General features: G+C 46.0%; 1 protein-coding gene across 1 annotated transcript in view; it reads left to right on the top strand.

Moving 5' to 3' along the window:
* The window catches only part of LOC126088378 (axoneme-associated protein mst101(2)-like), a 120841-nt gene extending 111554 nt beyond the window's left edge, over positions 1-9287 (top strand). Inside the window, exon 2 of the mRNA XM_049906517.1 lies at positions 6642-9287. Within this exon, the coding sequence (XP_049762474.1) occupies positions 6642-9287 (2646 nt within the window). The remainder of the gene's footprint in view (positions 1-6641) is intronic.
* The last annotated feature ends 9878 nt before the right edge of the window (positions 9288-19165 follow it).

Below are 19165 nucleotides of genomic sequence, written 5' to 3'. Positions count from 1 at the left end.
GGAGGAGTACTGAGACAGCCGCCGAGCAGAAGACATGTGGCAGTGTTGACGTAACGTTAAGTCCGTATGTGTTTAAGTAAAATGATTTTTGTTTTAATATTGTGAAACAGAGGAGAAAGATTCGATTAGTGATTTAAAATGTAATGAGATTAGAAAAGCATATGAAGAGTAATGATGAAGGTAATATTTTAGTTGCTTTGCAGTCGCGCGCAGTTTGGAACCAATGTTGAATTAGGTATCCATATCAGAGACTTTAGAATTATTATTAAAGACTTTTCATTAAAGAATTTTCACTCCAAGGTATTTTACATGTTTATTAATTATTTGTCTAACGTTTGAGAGAGTAAGACTTTGCTATCAATGTTGCGCTTTGTCAGTATTAACGAGTGTTGTAACATGAATTTCATACACGTAATAATATATCAGATAATTTAAAAACAATTTGTTAAATATTTCACCTAAGAGCATTTTCCACATTCTCGATCCAAGCTTACTTGTCTGGCGCATTGCTCTAAGCTCTCAGCATCTGCAGCTGGAAATTTGTAGCTGGCGCCCAGAGTACAGCATGCAACGCGTTTTCGAGCAATTACATTCTTGGAACTTTAATAGTGACAACTATTTAGTTACTAGCTGGTACAAAATAGATGTGTTTCAAAGTTTTACTGACCTTTCAAGTACTCACCAGCTTTGTGTATAGCCCGTTGCCAGCGATGTGGAAGTGGTAGGGTACTCTTAGCAGTGCCAGGTGTGTTGACAGACCGGCACGGTCTACTGCCCAACGAATTTGTAGCAGTTCTGAAGCGAATACCGTGAAGTGTTTCTTCAGTTTAGAAATCGAGTGGAACTCACGAGGGCTTAAGTCAGGGGATTTTTTTTTTGTGGTTTTAGGGCGCACAACTTCAATGGTCATTAGCACCCTGACTAAGAATGCACCGCGAGGCACAAGTGGACAACAACTAAAAGGGAAAACACGATAAAAGACAGACTGACAGGCATAGGATTAAAAAACAGCATCATCAAATGTCCTGAGAGAGGTTTGTCAAATTGATAAAACGAAGAACACGAGCAACTGCTCGTGGGTCATCCGCTAAAATGGCATCGAAAGTACTTGTCAGGTTAAGATCTAGACGCAGTGCGTTAAAATATGGACAGGACATTAAAATGTGTCGAACCGTCAGCAAGTGCCCACATGGGCAGAACGGCGCTGGCGCAGCCGTCAGCAGATGGCGATGGCTGAACCGGCAGTGTCCAATTCTTAACCGGGCCAAAACTACCTCCTCCCGCCGAGAAGGGCGTGAGGAGGACGTCCAAGCTACGGGAAGAGGTTTTAAGGCCCGAAGCTTGTTGTCTGTAAGTGCAGCCCAATCGGCATGCCACAGCGACACAATGCGCCGACAAATGACCCTGCTAAAATCGGACGAAGGGACACAACAAGAAGCTGTCCGAGGCTGGAGGACCGCAGCCTTGGCCGCGGCATCTGCAGCTTCGTTCCCAGGGATACCGACATGGCCAGGAACCCACATAAAGCTAACCGGAGAACCGACGTCCACCAGCTGCTGAAGAGAGCGTTGGATCCGGTGTACGAAAGGGTGAACCGGGTACTGATCACTGAGCATCTGGATGGCGCTCAGGGAGTCGGAGCAGATGACATAAGCAGAATGTCGGTGGCGGCAGATGTAAAGAACAGCCTGGTAGAGGGCAAAGAGCTCAGCTGTGAAGACCGAACAATGGCCATGGAGCCGGTATTTGAAACTTTGTGCCCCGACAATAAAGGAACTCCCGACCCCGTCATTGGTCTTAGAGCCATCTGTATAAATGAAAGTCATGTTGATGAACTTCGAACGAAGTTCCAAAAAACGGGAGTGGTAGACCGAACCGGGGGTAACCTCTTTTGGGAGCGAGCTGAGGTCAAGGTGAACGCGGACCTGAGCCTGGAGCCAAGGTGGCGTGTGGCTCTCGCCCACTCGAAAGGTTGCAGGGAGTGAAAAATTAAGGTGTTGAAGGAGGCGACGAAAGCGAACTCCAGGGGGTAGCAAGGCAGAGACATACAACCCGTATTGACGGTCGAGAGAGTCGTCAAAAAAGGAACGGTAAGACGGATGGTCGGGCATTGACAGTAGCCGACAGGCATACCGACAAAGCAGTATATCGCGCCGGTAGGTGAGTGGCAATTCGCCAGCGTCAGCATGAAGACTCTCTACGGGACTAGTATAAAATGCTCCGATCTCAAGTCGTAAACCCCGATGTTGTATGGAGTTGAAGCGGCGTAAGATGGATGGCCGTGCAGAGGAGTATACGAAGCTCCCATAATCCAGCTTGGAGCGGACGATCGACCGATAGAGACGAAGTAGGACGGTTCGATCCGCTCCCCACGACATACCACTGAGAACACGGAGGACATTTAAAGAACGGGTACAACGGGCGGCCAAATATGACACATGTGGAGACCAGCTAAGTTTCTTGTCAAATGTAAGGCCTAAAAATTTGGTTGTCTCCACGATTGGGAGAGCAACGGGACCGAGTCGTAAGGACGGTGGGAGAAACTCTTTGTAGCGCCAGAAGTTAATACAGACAGTATTCTCGGCAGAAAAACGGAAGCCATTGGCGACACTCCAGGAGTAAAGACGGCCAAGAGAACGCTGAAGACAGCGCTCCAGGACACGTGTACACTGCGTGCTGCAATAGATGGTAAAATCGTCCACGAAAAGGGAGCCTGATACATCAGCTGGGAGGCAATCCATTATTGGATTGATCGCGATGGCGAAGAGAGCGACGCTCAAAACTGAGCCCTGTGGCACCCCATTCTCCTGGCGAAAGGTGTCGGACAGGACAGAACCCACACGTACCCTGAACTGTCGATCCATTAAAAAGGAACGAATAAAAAGAGGGAGGCGACCGCGAAGGTCCCATGTATGCATGGTGCGGAGAATGCCCGCCCTCCAACAGGTGTCGTAAGCCTTCTCCAAAACAAAGAACACAGCCGCGGTCAGGCGCTTCCGCAAGAAGTTATTCATAATGAAGGTCGACAAGGTAACCAGATGGTCAACAGCAGAGCGGCGCCTACGAAATCCACATTGTACATTGGTAAGTAGGCGTCGAGACTCGAGCAGCCAAACCAATCGAGAGTTAACCATTCGCTCCATCACTTTACAGACACAGCTGGTAAGCGAGATAGGTCGATAACTGGAAGGCAAGTGCTTGTCCTTCCCCGGCTTAGGAATCGGGACAACAATAGACTCGCGCCAGCATGCGGGAACATGTCCCTCAATCCAGATGCGATTGTATGTACGAAGAAGAAAACCTTTACCCGCAGGAGAAAGGTTCTTCAGCATCTGAATATGAATAGAATCAGGCCCTGGAGCGGAGGACCGTGATCGGCCAAGTGCGTTTTCGAGTTCCCGCATGGTGAATGGGGCATTATAACTTTCACAATTCGAGGAGCGGAAGTCAGGTGGCCTAGCCTCCTCTGCCTGTTTGCGGGGGAGGAAGGCAGGGTGGTAATGAGCGGAGCTCGAAACCTCTGCGAAAAAGCGGCCGAAGGCATTGGAGACAGCCTCAGGGGCCACAAGGACGTCATTCGCGACCTTCAAGCCAGAAACTGGGGAGTGGACCTTAGTGCCAGATAGCCGGCGCAGGCTACCCCAGACAACAGAAGGAGTAAAACTGTTTAAGGTGCTTGTGAAAGCAGCCCAGCTGGCTTTCTTGCTTTCGTTAATAATACGACGACACTGAGCACGTAATCGTTTATAATTAATACAATTCGCCACTGTAGGGTGGCGTTTAAAGGTGCGTAAAGCACGTCGACGAGCACGTAAAGCGTCTCTACATGCTGCGGTCCACCAGGGGACCGGTACGCGACGTGGAGAAGAAGTAGGGTGAGGGATGGAATATTCAGCAGCAGCGAGAATGACTTCCGTGAGGTGTGCGACCTGACGATCGCAGCTTGTGAAGGTTTGATCCTGAAAGGTCGCCCTGGAAGAGAAGAGCCCCCAGTCTGCCTTGGAGATGGTCCAACTAGAGGAGCACGGAGAGGGAGTATGCTGCAGGAGATGGATAACACACGGGAAGTGGTCGCTCGAATATGTATCAGCAAGTGCATACCACTCAAACCGGCGTGCAAGTTGGGGAGTACATATAGAGAGGTCTAAATGGGAATAGGTGTGAGGTGTCCGAAAGAAAAGTAGGGGCGCCAGTATTGAGGCAGACAAGATTGAGCTGGTTGAAAAGGTCTGCTAACAAGGAGCCCCTTGGGCAGGATGCTGGAGAGCCCCAAAGGGGATGGTGGGCATTGAAGTCTCCAGTTAACAAAAATGGTGCAGGTAGCTGAGCAATAAGTTGCATCATGTCTGCCCTGGTAACGGCAGATGACGATGGAGTGTAAACGGTACAAAAGGAAAACGTAAAAGTGGGGAGAGTAATGCGGATGGCAGCTGCCTGCAGGCCGGTGTGCAACGTGATGGGATCGTAGTAAATATCATCCCGGACCAGCAACATAACCCCTCCATGAGCTGGGACACCTACCACAGGGGGTACGTCAAAACGCACAGAGGTGTAGTGTGCCAAGGCAATTTGATCGCATGGGCGTAGCTTCGTTTCCTGGAGGGCTACGACGAGCGGACGGTGCAAGCGGAGCAGCAACTTCAAGTCCTCTCGGTTGGAGCGAATGCTGCGAATATTCCAGTGAATAAGTGCCATCGTAAGAAAAGGAAGATGAAAAAAAGGGGTCACCTCGAAGGCCGCTGAGGGCATGGCTTCCAGCGAGCACCGCCGCCGCTATCAGTAGGCGTACAGTCATCGTCCATTGGGTCCATAGGTTCATCGGCCATCTCGGGAGGATGGCCGGGAGGGGGAGCTTCCTCCGCCGGTGAACGGCCAGATGTACGGCTACCAGCGGTGCGGCCAGGCGAAACGGATGACGGCCTGGGGCGGCAACCGCTGGGTGGCGCAGGAGAAGAAATGCGCCGTGGCGGAGAAGGATAACTGTGCTTCCTATGAGCCTTTTTGGAAGGACGTTTGGTGGAAGTACCGGTCGAAGGCTGGGAGGTCGAGGAACGTAGGCAGTCTGCACGGGATGGTTCCTTCTTGAAGGCCCGTGCATCTGACTTCGGGGTCTTCGTCTTAGCAGAAGCTGATGAAGGGGCTGGTGTCTGTGGGGTGATGGGAGGAAGAGGAGACGTCGACCGCGCTATCTTAGCACTGGCCGAACGGACGACCGTGGTGCTGAAGGTCAGATCGCATGTCTGGGTTGCTACCTCCCTGGTAGTGCGAGGAGAGGCGAGGACAGTACTGTATTTCCCCGCTGGGAGCAGCGCGGGCTACCTACTAGCCAATAGCTTGCGAGCAGCCGAGGTGGACACTTTCTCTTTGACCCGAATTTCTTGGATACAGCGTTCTTCCTTATAGACAGGACAGTCGCGGGAGGATGCGGCATGGTCACCCTGACAGTTCACACAACGAGGAGACAGAGGTGGACAGTCACCCTCATGAGCATCCCTGCCACAAGTGACACATTTAGCCGCATTGGAACAAGACTGTCGAGTGTGATTGAAACGCTGACACTGGTAGCAGCGCGTAGGTGTCGGGACATAGGGGCGAACAGAAATAACCTCGTAGCCCGCCTTGATGCGCGATGGCAGCTTAACACTATCGAAGGTCAAGAAAAGTGCCCGGGTCGGTACAAGGTCATTGTTGACCTTTTTCATGACCCTATGGACAGCCGTCACGCCCTGCTCAGCGAGGAAAGATTGAATCTCCTCGTCAGTCAATCCGTCGAGGGAGCTAGTATAGACTACACCACGAGACGAATTCTAAGTTCGGTGGGCCTCCACCCGGACAGGGAACGTGTACAGGAGTGTGGCCCGAAGCTGTTTTGTGCCTGAAAGGCACTCTCAGTTTCCAGTAATAAGGTACCGTTACGCAACCTGGTACAAGATTTGACAGATCCGGCTATGGCATCTACGCCCTTCTGGATAACGAAAGGGTTGACAGAGGAAAAATCCTTTCCGTCCTCAGATCGAGAAACGACGAGGAACTGTGGGGCAGGCGGTAGTACTTTTGTCACTGGTGGCTGGTCACGTTTCCGTTTTTGGGCAGAAGTCGAAAGCGATGGAGTAGAATCCATTGCGGAGGAATCCCCCATGATTGCCAGCGTCTCCGATGGCGCGCTCCTTCCTTGTGGGGACCCTCTCAGAGGGCACTCCCGCCTTAGGTGAACGTTTACACCTCAGGTCACACCTCCCGAGAAACAGACGGAGGGACCAATCGGCATGGTCAGAAGGTATCAGCTCAGGCAATCACCCCTCCCCGGGCCTGGCCTTTACCAGGGGGTACGCGCGTGCCTTACATGTCTACCCAGGGCGGGGACTTGGGTGTTACCCCGTGACCGGCTACGCGTGCAAACGCGTGGGTCGGCCTTCAGGCACGCACAGGGAGGAAGGAAAAAGAGGAAAAAGAAGAGAGAGAGGGAGGGAGAAAGAGGACAGACTGTCTCAAACGCCGAGGCGGAGACCAGAGAAGGCAAGGAGAAAAAGGCAACGAGAAGGCAAGGAGAAAAAGGCAACGAGAAGGCAAGGAGAAAAAGGCAACGAGAAGGCAAGGAGAAAAAGGCAACGAGAAGGCAAGGAGAAAAAGGCAACGAGAAGGCAAGGAGAAAAAGGCAACGAGAAGGCAAGGAGAAAAAGGCAACGAGAAGGCAAGGAGAAAAAGGCAACGAGAAGGCAAGGAGAAAAAGGCAACGAGAAGGCAAGGAGAAAAAGGCAACGAGAAGGCAAGGAGAAAAAGGCAACGAGAAGGCAAGGAGAAAAAGGCAACGAGAAGGCAAGGAGAAAAAGGCAACGAGAAGGCAAGGAGAAAAAGGCAACGAGAAGGCAAGGAGAAAAAGGCAACGAGAAGGCAAGGAGAAAAAGGCAACGAGAAGGCAAGGAGAAAAAGGCAACGAGAAGGCAAGGAGAAAAAGGCAACGAGAAGGCAAGGAGAAAAAGGCAACGAGAAGGCAAGGAGAAAAAGGCAACGAGAAGGCAAGGAGAAAAAGGCAACGAGAAGGCAAGGAGAAAAAGGCAACGAGAAGGCAAGGAGAAAAAGGCAACGAGAAGGCAAGGAGAAAAAGGCAACGAGAAGGCAAGGAGAAAAAGGCAACGAGAAGGCAAGGAGAAAAAGGCAACGAGAAGGCAAGGAGAAAAAGGCAACGAGAAGGCAAGGAGAAAAAGGCAACGAGAAGGCAAGGAGAAAAAGGCAACGAGAAGGCAAGGAGAAAAAGGCAACGAGAAGGCAAGGAGAAAAAGGCAACGAGAAGGCAAGGAGAAAAAGGCAACGAGAAGGCAAGGAGAAAAAGGCAACGAGAAGGCAAGGAGAAAAAGGCAACGAGAAGGCAAGGAGAAAAAGGCAACGAGAAGGCAAGGAGAAAAAGGCAACGAGAAGGCAAGGAGAAAAAGGCAACGAGAAGGCAAGGAGAAAAAGGCAACGAGAAGGCAAGGAGAAAAAGGCAACGAGAAGGCAAGGAGAAAAAGGCAACGAGAAGGCAAGGAGAAAAAGGCAACGAGAAGGCAAGGAGAAAAAGGCAACGAGAAGGCAAGGAGAAAAAGGCAACGAGAAGGCAAGGAGAAAAAGGCAACGAGAAGGCAAGGAGAAAAAGGCAACGAGAAGGCAAGGAGAAAAAGGCAACGAGAAGGCAAGGAGAAAAAGGCAACGAGAAGGCAAGGAGAAAAAGGCAACGAGAAGGCAAGGAGAAAAAGGCAACGAGAAGGCAAGGAGAAAAAGGCAACGAGAAGGCAAGGAGAAAAAGGCAACGAGAAGGCAAGGAGAAAAAGGCAACGAGAAGGCAAGGAGAAAAAGGCAACGAGAAGGCAAGGAGAAAAAGGCAACGAGAAGGCAAGGAGAAAAAGGCAACGAGAAGGCAAGGAGAAAAAGGCAACGAGAAGGCAAGGAGAAAAAGGCAACGAGAAGGCAAGGAGAAAAAGGCAACGAGAAGGCAAGGAGAAAAAGGCAACGAGAAGGCAAGGAGAAAAAGGCAACGAGAAGGCAAGGAGAAAAAGGCAACGAGAAGGCAAGGAGAAAAAGGCAACGAGAAGGCAAGGAGAAAAAGGCAACGAGAAGGCAAGGAGAAAAAGGCAACGAGAAGGCAAGGAGAAAAAGGCAACGAGAAGGCAAGGAGAAAAAGGCAACGAGAAGGCAAGGAGAAAAAGGCAACGAGAAGGCAAGGAGAAAAAGGCAACGAGAAGGCAAGGAGAAAAAGGCAACGAGAAGGCAAGGAGAAAAAGGCAACGAGAAGGCAAGGAGAAAAAGGCAACGAGAAGGCAAGGAGAAAAAGGCAACGAGAAGGCAAGGAGAAAAAGGCAACGAGAAGGCAAGGAGAAAAAGGCAACGAGAAGGCAAGGAGAAAAAGGCAACGAGAAGGCAAGGAGAAAAAGGCAACGAGAAGGCAAGGAGAAAAAGGCAACGAGAAGGCAAGGAGAAAAAGGCAACGAGAAGGCAAGGAGAAAAAGGCAACGAGAAGGCAAGGAGAAAAAGGCAACGAGAAGGCAAGGAGAAAAAGGCAACGAGAAGGCAAGGAGAAAAAGGCAACGAGAAGGCAAGGAGAAAAAGGCAACGAGAAGGCAAGGAGAAAAAGGCAACGAGAAGGCAAGGAGAAAAAGGCAACGAGAAGGCAAGGAGAAAAAGGCAACGAGAAGGCAAGGAGAAAAAGGCAACGAGAAGGCAAGGAGAAAAAGGCAACGAGAAGGCAAGGAGAAAAAGGCAACGAGAAGGCAAGGGGAAAAAGGCAACGAGAAGGCAAGGGGAAAAAGGCAACGAGAAGGCAAGGGGAAAAAGGCAACGAGAAGGCAAGGGGAAAAAGGCAACGAGAAGGCAAGGGGAAAAAGGCAACGAGAAGGCAAGGAGAAAAAGGCAACGAGAAGGCAAGGAGAAAAAGGCAACGAGAAGGCAAGGAGAAAAAGGCAACGAGAAGGCAAGGAGAAAAAGGCAACGAGAAGGCAAGGAGAAAAAGGCAACGAGAAGGCAAGGAGAAAAAGGCAACGAGAAGGCAAGGAGAAAAAGGCAACGAGAAGGCAAGGAGAAAAAGGCAACGAGAAGGCAAGGAGAAAAAGGCAACGAGAAGGCAAGGAGAAAAAGGCAACGAGAAGGCAAGGAGAAAAAGGCAACGAGAAGGCAAGGAGAAAAAGGCAACGAGAAGGCAAGGAGAAAAAGGCAACGAGAAGGCAAGGAGAAAAAGGCAACGAGAAGGCAAGGAGAAAAAGGCAATGAGAAGGCAAGGAGAAAAAGGCAATGAGAAGGCAAGGAGAAAAAGGCAATGAGAAGGCAAGGAGAAAAAGGCAATGAGAAGGCAAGGAGAAAAAGGCAATGAGAAGGCAAGGAGAAAAATGCAATGAGAAGGCAAGGAGAAAAAGGCAATGAGAAGGCAAGGAGAAAAAGGCAATGAGAAGGCAAGGAGAAAAAGGCAATGAGAAGGCAAGGAGAAAAAGGCAATGAGAAGGCAAGGAGAAAAAGGCAATGAGAAGGCAAGGAGAAGTCAAGGGAAAGAGTAAGGAAGACAGTGAGGTGGAGAAGAGCAAAGAAAGGAACCAACAAAAGGAAGGAAGAAACGAGAAGTGAAAAACCAGAAAGACTACAATTATAGGTCGTGGAACCGTCCGTCTCCGGACGCAGGCGCTAACTACCCCCGTGAGGGGGATGGACTCCTTTTAGTCGCCTCTTACGACAGGCAGGAATACCTCGGGCCTATTCTAATCCCCGGACCCGCAGGGGGGAAGTCAGGGGAGTACAGTAGGTAGGATAGCACTTCGCAGCCCCATCAGTCAAATCAGTAACAGCTTGCACTGTACGTGCTTGAGCATTGTTCTGCAAAATGATCTCATGTACATCTACATCCACATGATTACTCTGTTATTCACAATAAAGTGCCTGGCAGAGGGTTCAATGAACCACTTTCAAGCTGGCTGTCTACCGTTCCACTCTCGAACGGCGCGCGGGAAAAAACGAGCACTTAAATTTTTCTTTGCTAGCCCTGATTTCTCTTATTTTATCGTGATCATTTCTCCCTATGTAGGTGGGTGTCAACAGAATGTTTTCACAGTCGGAGGAGAAAACTGGTGACTGAAATTTCGAGAGAAGATCCCATCGCAACGAAAAACGCCTTTTTTTTTAATGATTGCCACTCCAATTCACGTATCATATCTGTGGCACTATCTCCCCAACTTCGCGATAATACAAAACGAGCTGCCCTTCTTTGTACTTTTTCGATGTCATCCGTCAGTCAAATGGCTCTGAGCACTATGCGACTTCTGAGGTCATCAGTCGCCTAGAACTTAGAACTAATTAAACCTAACTAACCTAAGGACATCACACACTGATGCCCGAGGCAGGATTCGAACCTGTGACCGTAGCGGTCACTCGGCTCCAGACTGCAGCACCTAGTACCGCACGGCCACTCCGGCCGGCCGGCCATCCGTCAGTCCCATCTGATGAGGATCCCACACCGCACAACAGTACTGCAGAATAGGGCGGACACTAGTGGTGTAAGCAGTCTCTTTAGTAGACCTGTTGCAACTTCTAAGTGTTCTGCCAACGAATCGCTCCACCCACAACATTATCAATGTGATCGTTCCAGTTTAGGGTATTTGTAATTGTAATCCCAAAGTATTTAGTTGAATATACAGCCTTCACATTTGTGTGATTTATCGCGTAATCGAAATTTAGCGGATTTCTTTTACTACTCATATGAATAACTTCACACTTTTCTTTATTCAGGGTCAATTGCCACTTTTCGCACCATTCAGATATCTTATCTAAATCATTTTGCAGTTCGTTTTGGTCATCTGATGACTTAACAATACGGTAAATGATAGCATCATCTGTGAACAATCTAAGACGGCTACTGAGATCGTCTCCTATGCCGTTAATATAGATCAGGAGCAGTAGAGGGCCTATAACACTTTCTTGGGGAACGTCGGTTATTATTTCTGTTTTACTCGATGACTTTCCGTCCATTACTACGAACTGACCTTTCTGACAGGAAATCACGTATCCATTCGCACAACTGAAGCGATATTCCATAGGCAGGCAGTTTGGTTAGAAGACGCTTGTGAGGAACGGTGTCGAAAGCCTTCTGGAAATCTAAAAATATGGAATCTATTTGACATCCCCTGTCAGTAGCAGTCATTACTTCATGAGTAAAGAGCTAGCTGTGTTTCGAAAGAACGATATTTTCTGAATCCGTGATGACTACGTGTCAAATCGTTTTCTTCGTGGTACTTCATAATGTTCGAATACAGGACATGTTCCAAAACCCTACTGCAAATCGACGTTAGTGATATGGGCCTGTAATTCAACTGATTACTCCTACTTCCCTTTTTGGGTACTGATATGACTTGAGCGCAATTTTCCAGTCTTTAGGCACGGATCATCCTGTGAGCGAGCGGTTGTATATAATTGCTAAATATGGAGCTATTCTATCAGCATACTCTGAAATGAGCCTTACTGGTATACAATCAGGACCGGGAGCCCTGCTTTTATTAAGTGATTTAAGCTGTTTTGCGACACCGAGGATATCTATTTCTATTCTTCTCATCTTAGGCAGTTTTTCTTGATTGGAATTCAGGAATACTTACTTCGTCTTCTTGTGCGAAGGAGTTTCGGAAAATCGTGTTTAGTAACTCTGCGTTAGTGGCACTGGCATCAGTTACTTCACCGTTGTCACCGCACAGTGAAGGTACTGATTGCGTCTTGCCACTGATATGCTTTATGTATAACAAGAATCTTAGAGTTTTCTGCCAGATTTCGAGACAGAGTTTCGTTGTCGAAATAACAAAGCATCTCGCATTGAAGTACGCACTATATTTCGGACTTCTGCAAAACTTTGCCAGTCTTGGGGATTTTCGGTCAGGTCCTGCAGAAACTGTCATCACTTCTCTTTCTGTGCTGTTCAGTTTTGGAACACAACCTACGACCTGCTTAGAGGCAGAAGTGATGACACTTTCTGCAGGACCTGACCATTTTGGAGGACAATGCTCAAGCATGTACATTGCAAGCTGTTACTGATTTGTTTGACTGATGGGGCTGCTAAGTGCTATCCCACATACTGCACTCCCCTGACTTAAGCCCTCTTGAGTCCAACTCTGTTTCTAAACTGAAGGAAACATTTCACGGCATTCGCTTCAGAACTGCTACAAATTCGTCGGGCAATAGACCGCGCCGCTCGAACTCTCAACAGAAGTGGCACTGCTAAGAGTATCCCACGACTTCTCTATCGCTGGCAACGGGTTATACACAATGCTAGTGACTACTTTGAAGGTCAGTAAAATTTTGAAACATATCTATTTTGTAAGAGCTATAAATAAATAGTTGACACTATTCAAATTCCAACCCTCGTATTTTCATTTCAAGATCAGTTTACTACGAAAATTATCAACCCTCAGCGACCATTTCATGAACAGTATTATTAGGCAGATTGTTTAATTAAAGAAATTAATAGTAAAGTTCAGGATTTAATCAGTGTGCATATTTTTAGGAAGATTATAAAACGGGGCCAAATTCGTGTTGCATCCTCGCAGGCAGATATATATGGTTTCCCTCGCACTTTAAAGTACACACAGTCACCCAAAACTAAACAGCAAAGTTACAACCAACCAGCCTATCTAATACGAGTTCAAAACCAAACAAAAATATTTTTAAATGAACCTTTCAATATTAATCTCTTTTATTTCGCATCTCCGAAGAATCCCTTTCTCTGAGACTGATGTGGCTGATCTGTCAACAAATTCAGCAGGTAATTCAGCAGTGTTCCCAAGGAGTGATTCCTTTAAGGGGGGTAAGACGCCAAACGGGCCGACTTGGAGCAGCAGAGGCATCTCAGGACATTTTAATTTCCAGTGTCTATACTTTTAGAAATAAATTCATAAAACTGTCAGCATCGCCAGGTAGGATTCAGGATTCACACCCACTTCACTGGAAGTTCGAAAACATAGCAAAATAAATTTTTTTACGTGCGAAATTTGATCATTTTTTACTTACTAATGGATGCATTTCTTGCTATAGGTACACTTTTCTTCATAAGTTAGAGAGATTCTTCGATGAATTTAGCACAGCATACATACCATACTCACAGGTGTATGAAACTCTAGAATTTAATTAAGTTATGAAAAACTAATGAACTGTTATATTTTAAACTTCATGTTTAGAAAAAACACAAATTTTATAGTTAATTACCTCAATTTTTACCACAGTTTTTAATAGATTTGGAAACTTCTAGAGTTTCTTACTACTTTAAGTATGGTTTGTATGCTGTGCAAAATTCATCGAAGAATCTCTTACTTATGGAGAAAAGTGTACCTATAGCAACAAATGCTGCCATTAGTAAGTGAAAAAATGATGAAATTTCACACGTTAAAAAATTACTTCGTTATGTTGTAGAACTTCCACTGCAATGAATGTGAATCCTGAATCCTTCCTAGTGATACTGACAAAGTTTTATGAATTTATTTGTAAAAGTATAGACACTGGAAATTGAAATGTCCTGTGGTGCATCTCCTGCTCCAAGTCGGCCCGTTTGACGTCCTACCCCCCTTAAATTAAACAAAAAAATGTGGATGCCACACTTTCTCTGCTATCCGAATAACAGCTTCCTTTGTGAAGATCAGCTTGACCTATTGAGGGCATGGGGGAAACAGGGCGAGTATGTTGTGGCTTCAAGGAGGGGTGGGAGGTCCTACAATTCTACGTCAGATAGAAGAGGCCGGAAAATGAGAATGTGAGATCGAGACAAATGTCAGACTGGTTTAGTCTCTCCACTCACCTTCGAACCAGAAGAAAGCGAGGAATTGTAGGTACGATATTGCAAATCGCGGCACGAGCTTTCGTCTACCGCGCCCCGTGCGGGATTGTCTTCACCAATGTAGCCAACAGTCTAACTCAAAAAGAACTGTGGTTGGTCTCACAAATAAGGCAACAAGAGTCAGTCGTGCCGACATGAACTACTATTTGCAGCCGTTGCAACTAGTGTGTTCAATAGAGATCGGCAAAGCCTTCACTACACATCGGATGAGTTCTCTCGGTAAGTATACCGCGAGCACACTTGCCTTCTTTTCCCCCGACCTCTCCTCTGTGGACTTGCCAGGAAAATCGGACGCTGGCGGACATATCCCGTGCTGGATCAGAAGTGTCATCAACAATGGGAACATATTGTACTTGTTTCCAAGACATAACGGGCCAGCCGTGAGGCCATTTCCCCTTTCGCCTTCTGTCCAATGATATACGAACCCACCACTGCCAAACACCCACCCAATAAAGACATTTCTGATAAACGGTCAGATCTTGCGCATCGGATGAAGCAGTGATATCCGTCTTACCATGGCATTCCAGCGGCACCAAAACCATTACAGCTTTCATGACTGGCTTTACAACTTCACTGTAGTTGAACCCCTAACCGATGTCAACGCAGCTCCCAGTTTCCGGATAGCGTCCAGTTCACTTTGTGTCCACACAGACACACCCACGTGTCTAAGCGACTTACGAAGTATTTACCAGTTATATCTCACCTAAAAAAACATTATTTTATAAATTTCTCAACCATCTCCGTACATCACGGAGAAATTTAAAGGTACCAGTCACTGATGAGAAGCTCTCGGGTTTCTAGTCGGGTGGAAACAGTAAAATACGGCTACGTTTGGAAGACTGTCATCCGTCTAGGAACACAAAAGCTTTTCATCAATACTATACATCGGAAAAGCCTATATTGATACATCACTAGTCATTGTTTTACATTCTATAAGATAATCAAACAGTATAATTCTTTTTGCATCCTATGAAAGCATCGGCCGTAATCATCCCAGAACACTAAATCTGTTTCGCCTTGTTTGGAGGAGGGCCTTCGGTTTCGGCAGCGTCCTTTGTTTAGTTAGTGTCGAGAAGCGCTGGATTTCGCAGCAACAAAGTGGGACACAAAATCAGGCAGAAACAGTGCGAACATTGGTGAGAAATAATTTTTGGAATTGCTTTTGGACAGCTTCAAATAAACGTGGTACTTATATTTCACAAAGCCCCTACCACAGCTAACGCTTCACGTAAAGTGTAGTTCAGCCTTTCTTCTGATATATCCCAGATGTCAGTTATTTCACAAACATTTCATCAGTGACTGTGCACTTGAAACGAAGCAATGTGCATCGCCGCTAAGGAATGTGACCGAAGTTTTCTATGCCCACGCCAAGCCCTCGCCTAGATAACGCTTTCGCATGCTGAGGGTAAATACAAGTTTCACACATTAGTAGGAATTAAGGAAATTTATGGTAATCGAATTATTATCAGATTAAGTATATTCTTTTGTAATGATTAAAAGCAATGAAATGCTCTTATGACATTGTTGTAATGATAATATTTAACGACTGTTTGAACTTATGTTTATTACGTACAGTAACTTTTGTTATACAAAAATTATGTAAAACAAAGGATTTATAGCTTTCTATGATAAATAAGTTCCTGACATACTAACACGTTTTGTGTAAAAGTCAGTGAATATGTTTAACTAAGTATGTGATAAATAACAGATCAAACAGCGTTTTGATTAAAAACTAATTTTACGCCTTAATTTAGAATTCAGGCAGCTGATATTTTATCTATTGAACGACATTATTCCAATTTGTGGTATTGGTTGAGTGTGTTAACGAGGGGGTGAATACGGTACTTACGTGAGGTATGAACTGTCAGTGTCAGTGACTGTGGGCCTCAGTCAACCATGATGTGAGTGACATATGAAAGGAAATGATAATTGAAAAGTAGCCATTTTTCTATATTTTAGTAACGTAATGCTTACTTTGGTCGTTCGGGTGGAAAAATTTGAGTTATTTTATTTCATTTCTCGAATTTATTAGCTTTGGTTTCATCTAAATCGATTTTGGAACCCGGATTGTTCAAACGAGGGAGAGTATCGGGTTAGGAGTCTAATTGGCTACTATGTTATTCGTCCAGTCAGAAGAAAACCATTTTGCACACTTAAAGAAAATACCGGGTGAGGATTTTCCCACGCGCATGTTGAGTATTCCGCGGTCAGCTACCGCGGTTGAAGATACATAGCGCAGAGCTCTAGCAGTTTTCGTGAACACTGCATAATCGTTGTACATTTGAGACTTTTATTAATCTGTAAAAGTTTGTGACTGGTCGTCGTGAAGATGTAAGGAAATTTTGTCAGGACTGATACTTCCTTGCGGAGGATGAAAATTCCTCATGCCGTAGTGTGCAGTCGTAAGCATGAACTTTCAGATGCCTAAAAATAGCTGTATAGTATTTAAATATGCCTTCAAAACTATTAAATACCATGTTCTTTATTTCCATGCGGCTTATTGACTGCTGAAAGGTTGATTTCTTTCAGTAACAGGTCTGAGCCTAAATTGCAAGCTTACTGTTAGAGAGGGCATGGTTGAGTGTGGAAGGATTAGTACAAAAGTCATAATTTTCGTAATTTCATCTCTGGAACTGTGTGCTAGGACGAATATGGTACCAGTATTTGCGTACCCTGCGTACCCATTGTGAGTATGCAGAGCAGATATTTTACACAAGGAGTTTTCTTCATTTAGTAGTTACAGCCAGAGCTGATTAAGTTAACTCCCATGCATACGACTTTCAAGTAATTCTGCGTATTATTTTGACACGTGTAGTGCAGCTAGTTTTTTTACATAAAAACAGACATCACACACATATAATTACGACTATTACGGTCAACGGTCCTGTGTGGTTTTGGTAGCCACTGTGTCCGGATAGCGTAGTGATTAGAGCTCCATGTAGTAAGCAGGAGACCTGAGTTCGAATGCCATTCCTGTGACCTGGTAGTCAGGGAGAGGCAGGATAAGTCAACGATTGTGGACGGGGCCGTAGTCAGCTACCGTTGGCTACAGAAACACATTTACTTTATTTGAGGAAACAGTTTTCAACAATCATGTTAAAGGAATTTACTACACTGACGGCTGAAGGCCTTACCAAGAAAGAATTCAAAATTATTTGTCGGCTGAAGGCCTGAATTACAAGTGAGGAAGGCAATTACTTGCTCAAAAAATGGCTCTGAGCACTATGGGACTTAACATCTGTGGTCATCAGTCCCCTAGAACTTAGAACTACTTAAACCTAACTAACCTAAGGACATCACACACATCCATGCCCGAGGCAGGATTCGAACCTGCGACCGTAGCAGCCCCGCGGTTCCGGACTGAGCGCCTAGAACCGCTCGGCCACCATGGACGGCGCAATTACTTGTTAAAACATTGGGGTAAATTTTAAATAATTATGACAACTTGACCAAGTGTGACGGAGTGACCCAGAGACAGGGCTCCACAGATCGACCTGAGGAAGGTCACTACTGCTGTGCAAGCAGTGAGACTGGCAGCCAAGAGTAACGTTTACCTAAGGAGAGCAACTCAAACTAGAGACGGTTTAAACGCCGATCAACCCCCCTACCAAATCCACCTAAAGCCAAATAGCCAGTACAACGATGGAATAATTCAGGCGAGGGCAAAGTGACAGATAGCACTGTGTCTCCGACATCCGGTGTTTAAAACACCAAAGGCAGAAGCAACCACTATAACCAAGATAGACAAGGAAAACAATTATCCATACCCCAATCAAGGAGGTTGTAAAATTACACGCCATGCCGGAGAACACGGCAAGACGAGTAAAAGTCCCTGCCGCACATTATTCTAACCTTCAGGGCAGGCAACTGGGGTTTTAGGGGCCACTTGGCGGTAAGATACAACTGGTTGCACTTCACTAATAACACCAAATTCAGACTCATATCAAGAAGTAGAAGGCGGCTAATAGCTTCTACCAACCTGACAGACTCCAATCGTTGCGGCTGGTCTCACCAACCGTGGATGAAGCAACACACAAACAATAGCGAGATCTCAAACAGTGAAGGTTTCACTACTGGATAAGGTTCACTCAACTTCAAACATTCTGGGTTCGCTCGTCGGCTACAGCCCCTCTATCCAACAGTGCCTGCACACCACCAGCGGCCCTGCTTATCCCGCGCTGCGGACCTCCTCGCTGCTCCTTCCGAAGCCGCCCTGCCTGACACACACGACGACCCGGCAATACGAGCAGTCGCACCAAAGATAGTACAACAGTACTGGCTATCGATAACCGCTGCTGCTGCCCCTCGTGGAGAAACAATACTAGCAAACTTAGTGGCGCCATTAACACAAGAAGGAAACGAGACGCCACTACCGCTATTACAAAACGCCAAGTTATGAACGGCAAGAACGCCAGGCGCACACGGCTCAATTCCATCACAAATTTTCAGCTTGCCTCGTTGATATAAATCAATTATTCCTGGCAGCCAATTTTTTTAGTTCCTGACAGTTGTTCTGAGGGGAGGAACATACGTCATTTCAGGGCAAGTTGTACTTATGAATAATTCACGAACGTGAATACTTTGTCTTAAAAAGACAGAACACTTAGCGCCGCGCGCTGTTCCTTACAGAGCGCTTTGTGTGTTTTCAGCTTTAGATCGTAGATTTTCGTAAAGGAAGTACAGCAACGTTTCAATTAAGGAACCCGATTGGTAAAAGTTTAGAATAAAGGAGATACACTTTACGAGCCTTTATCAACTTCGGATAAATTTCTTTTGATGAGAAACGAGAAAAATTAAAATTTTAGAATATCATTGTAGTCTAGTTTCTCCCGTCGAACGAAGAACAAATGACACGACTTCTTTAAAAGACCGACTAAAAAGAACATTTTTGCAAAATAAGTTGCCACTGAATTTACTTTATCGTGTTACATGAACCAACATGAAAATGAAATGGCTTCGAGATAAAGTCATGTTTGTGCCAAACCGACGAAACTTCTCCTTGGCAACAAACATTGTAGTACGCCACTGTAGCCATTACATTCTCTAGTACTTTTCTGGGCTATATTTTTTAAACAGTTAATTATTTAAATAGTTGGGCCTTACAAGTAAACACAAAATTAATGACAGCTTTCGACAAGATTAGTTGAAAGTTACGTCGTATGTAAGACACAGAATGTAGTGAAAAGTTAACATTTAAAACTCTTTCCACTTTCTCATCATTAGTACACGTAGAAACGAATTTTGAATCGTGTGGTTCAAACGTAGTCTATGAAGCATAAGTTTAACGAATTAAAAACGGTTATAGTTCTAAATTTGACATTAACTTCCTTTTTATATAAAGTG

This window comes from Schistocerca cancellata, chromosome 6 (genome assembly GCF_023864275.1).
Source record: "Schistocerca cancellata isolate TAMUIC-IGC-003103 chromosome 6, iqSchCanc2.1, whole genome shotgun sequence".
In the NCBI taxonomy this organism is placed as follows: domain Eukaryota; kingdom Metazoa; phylum Arthropoda; class Insecta; order Orthoptera; family Acrididae; genus Schistocerca; species Schistocerca cancellata.
Note: the sequence above shows the minus strand (reverse complement) of the source record. Positions and strands in the feature narration are given on the sequence as shown.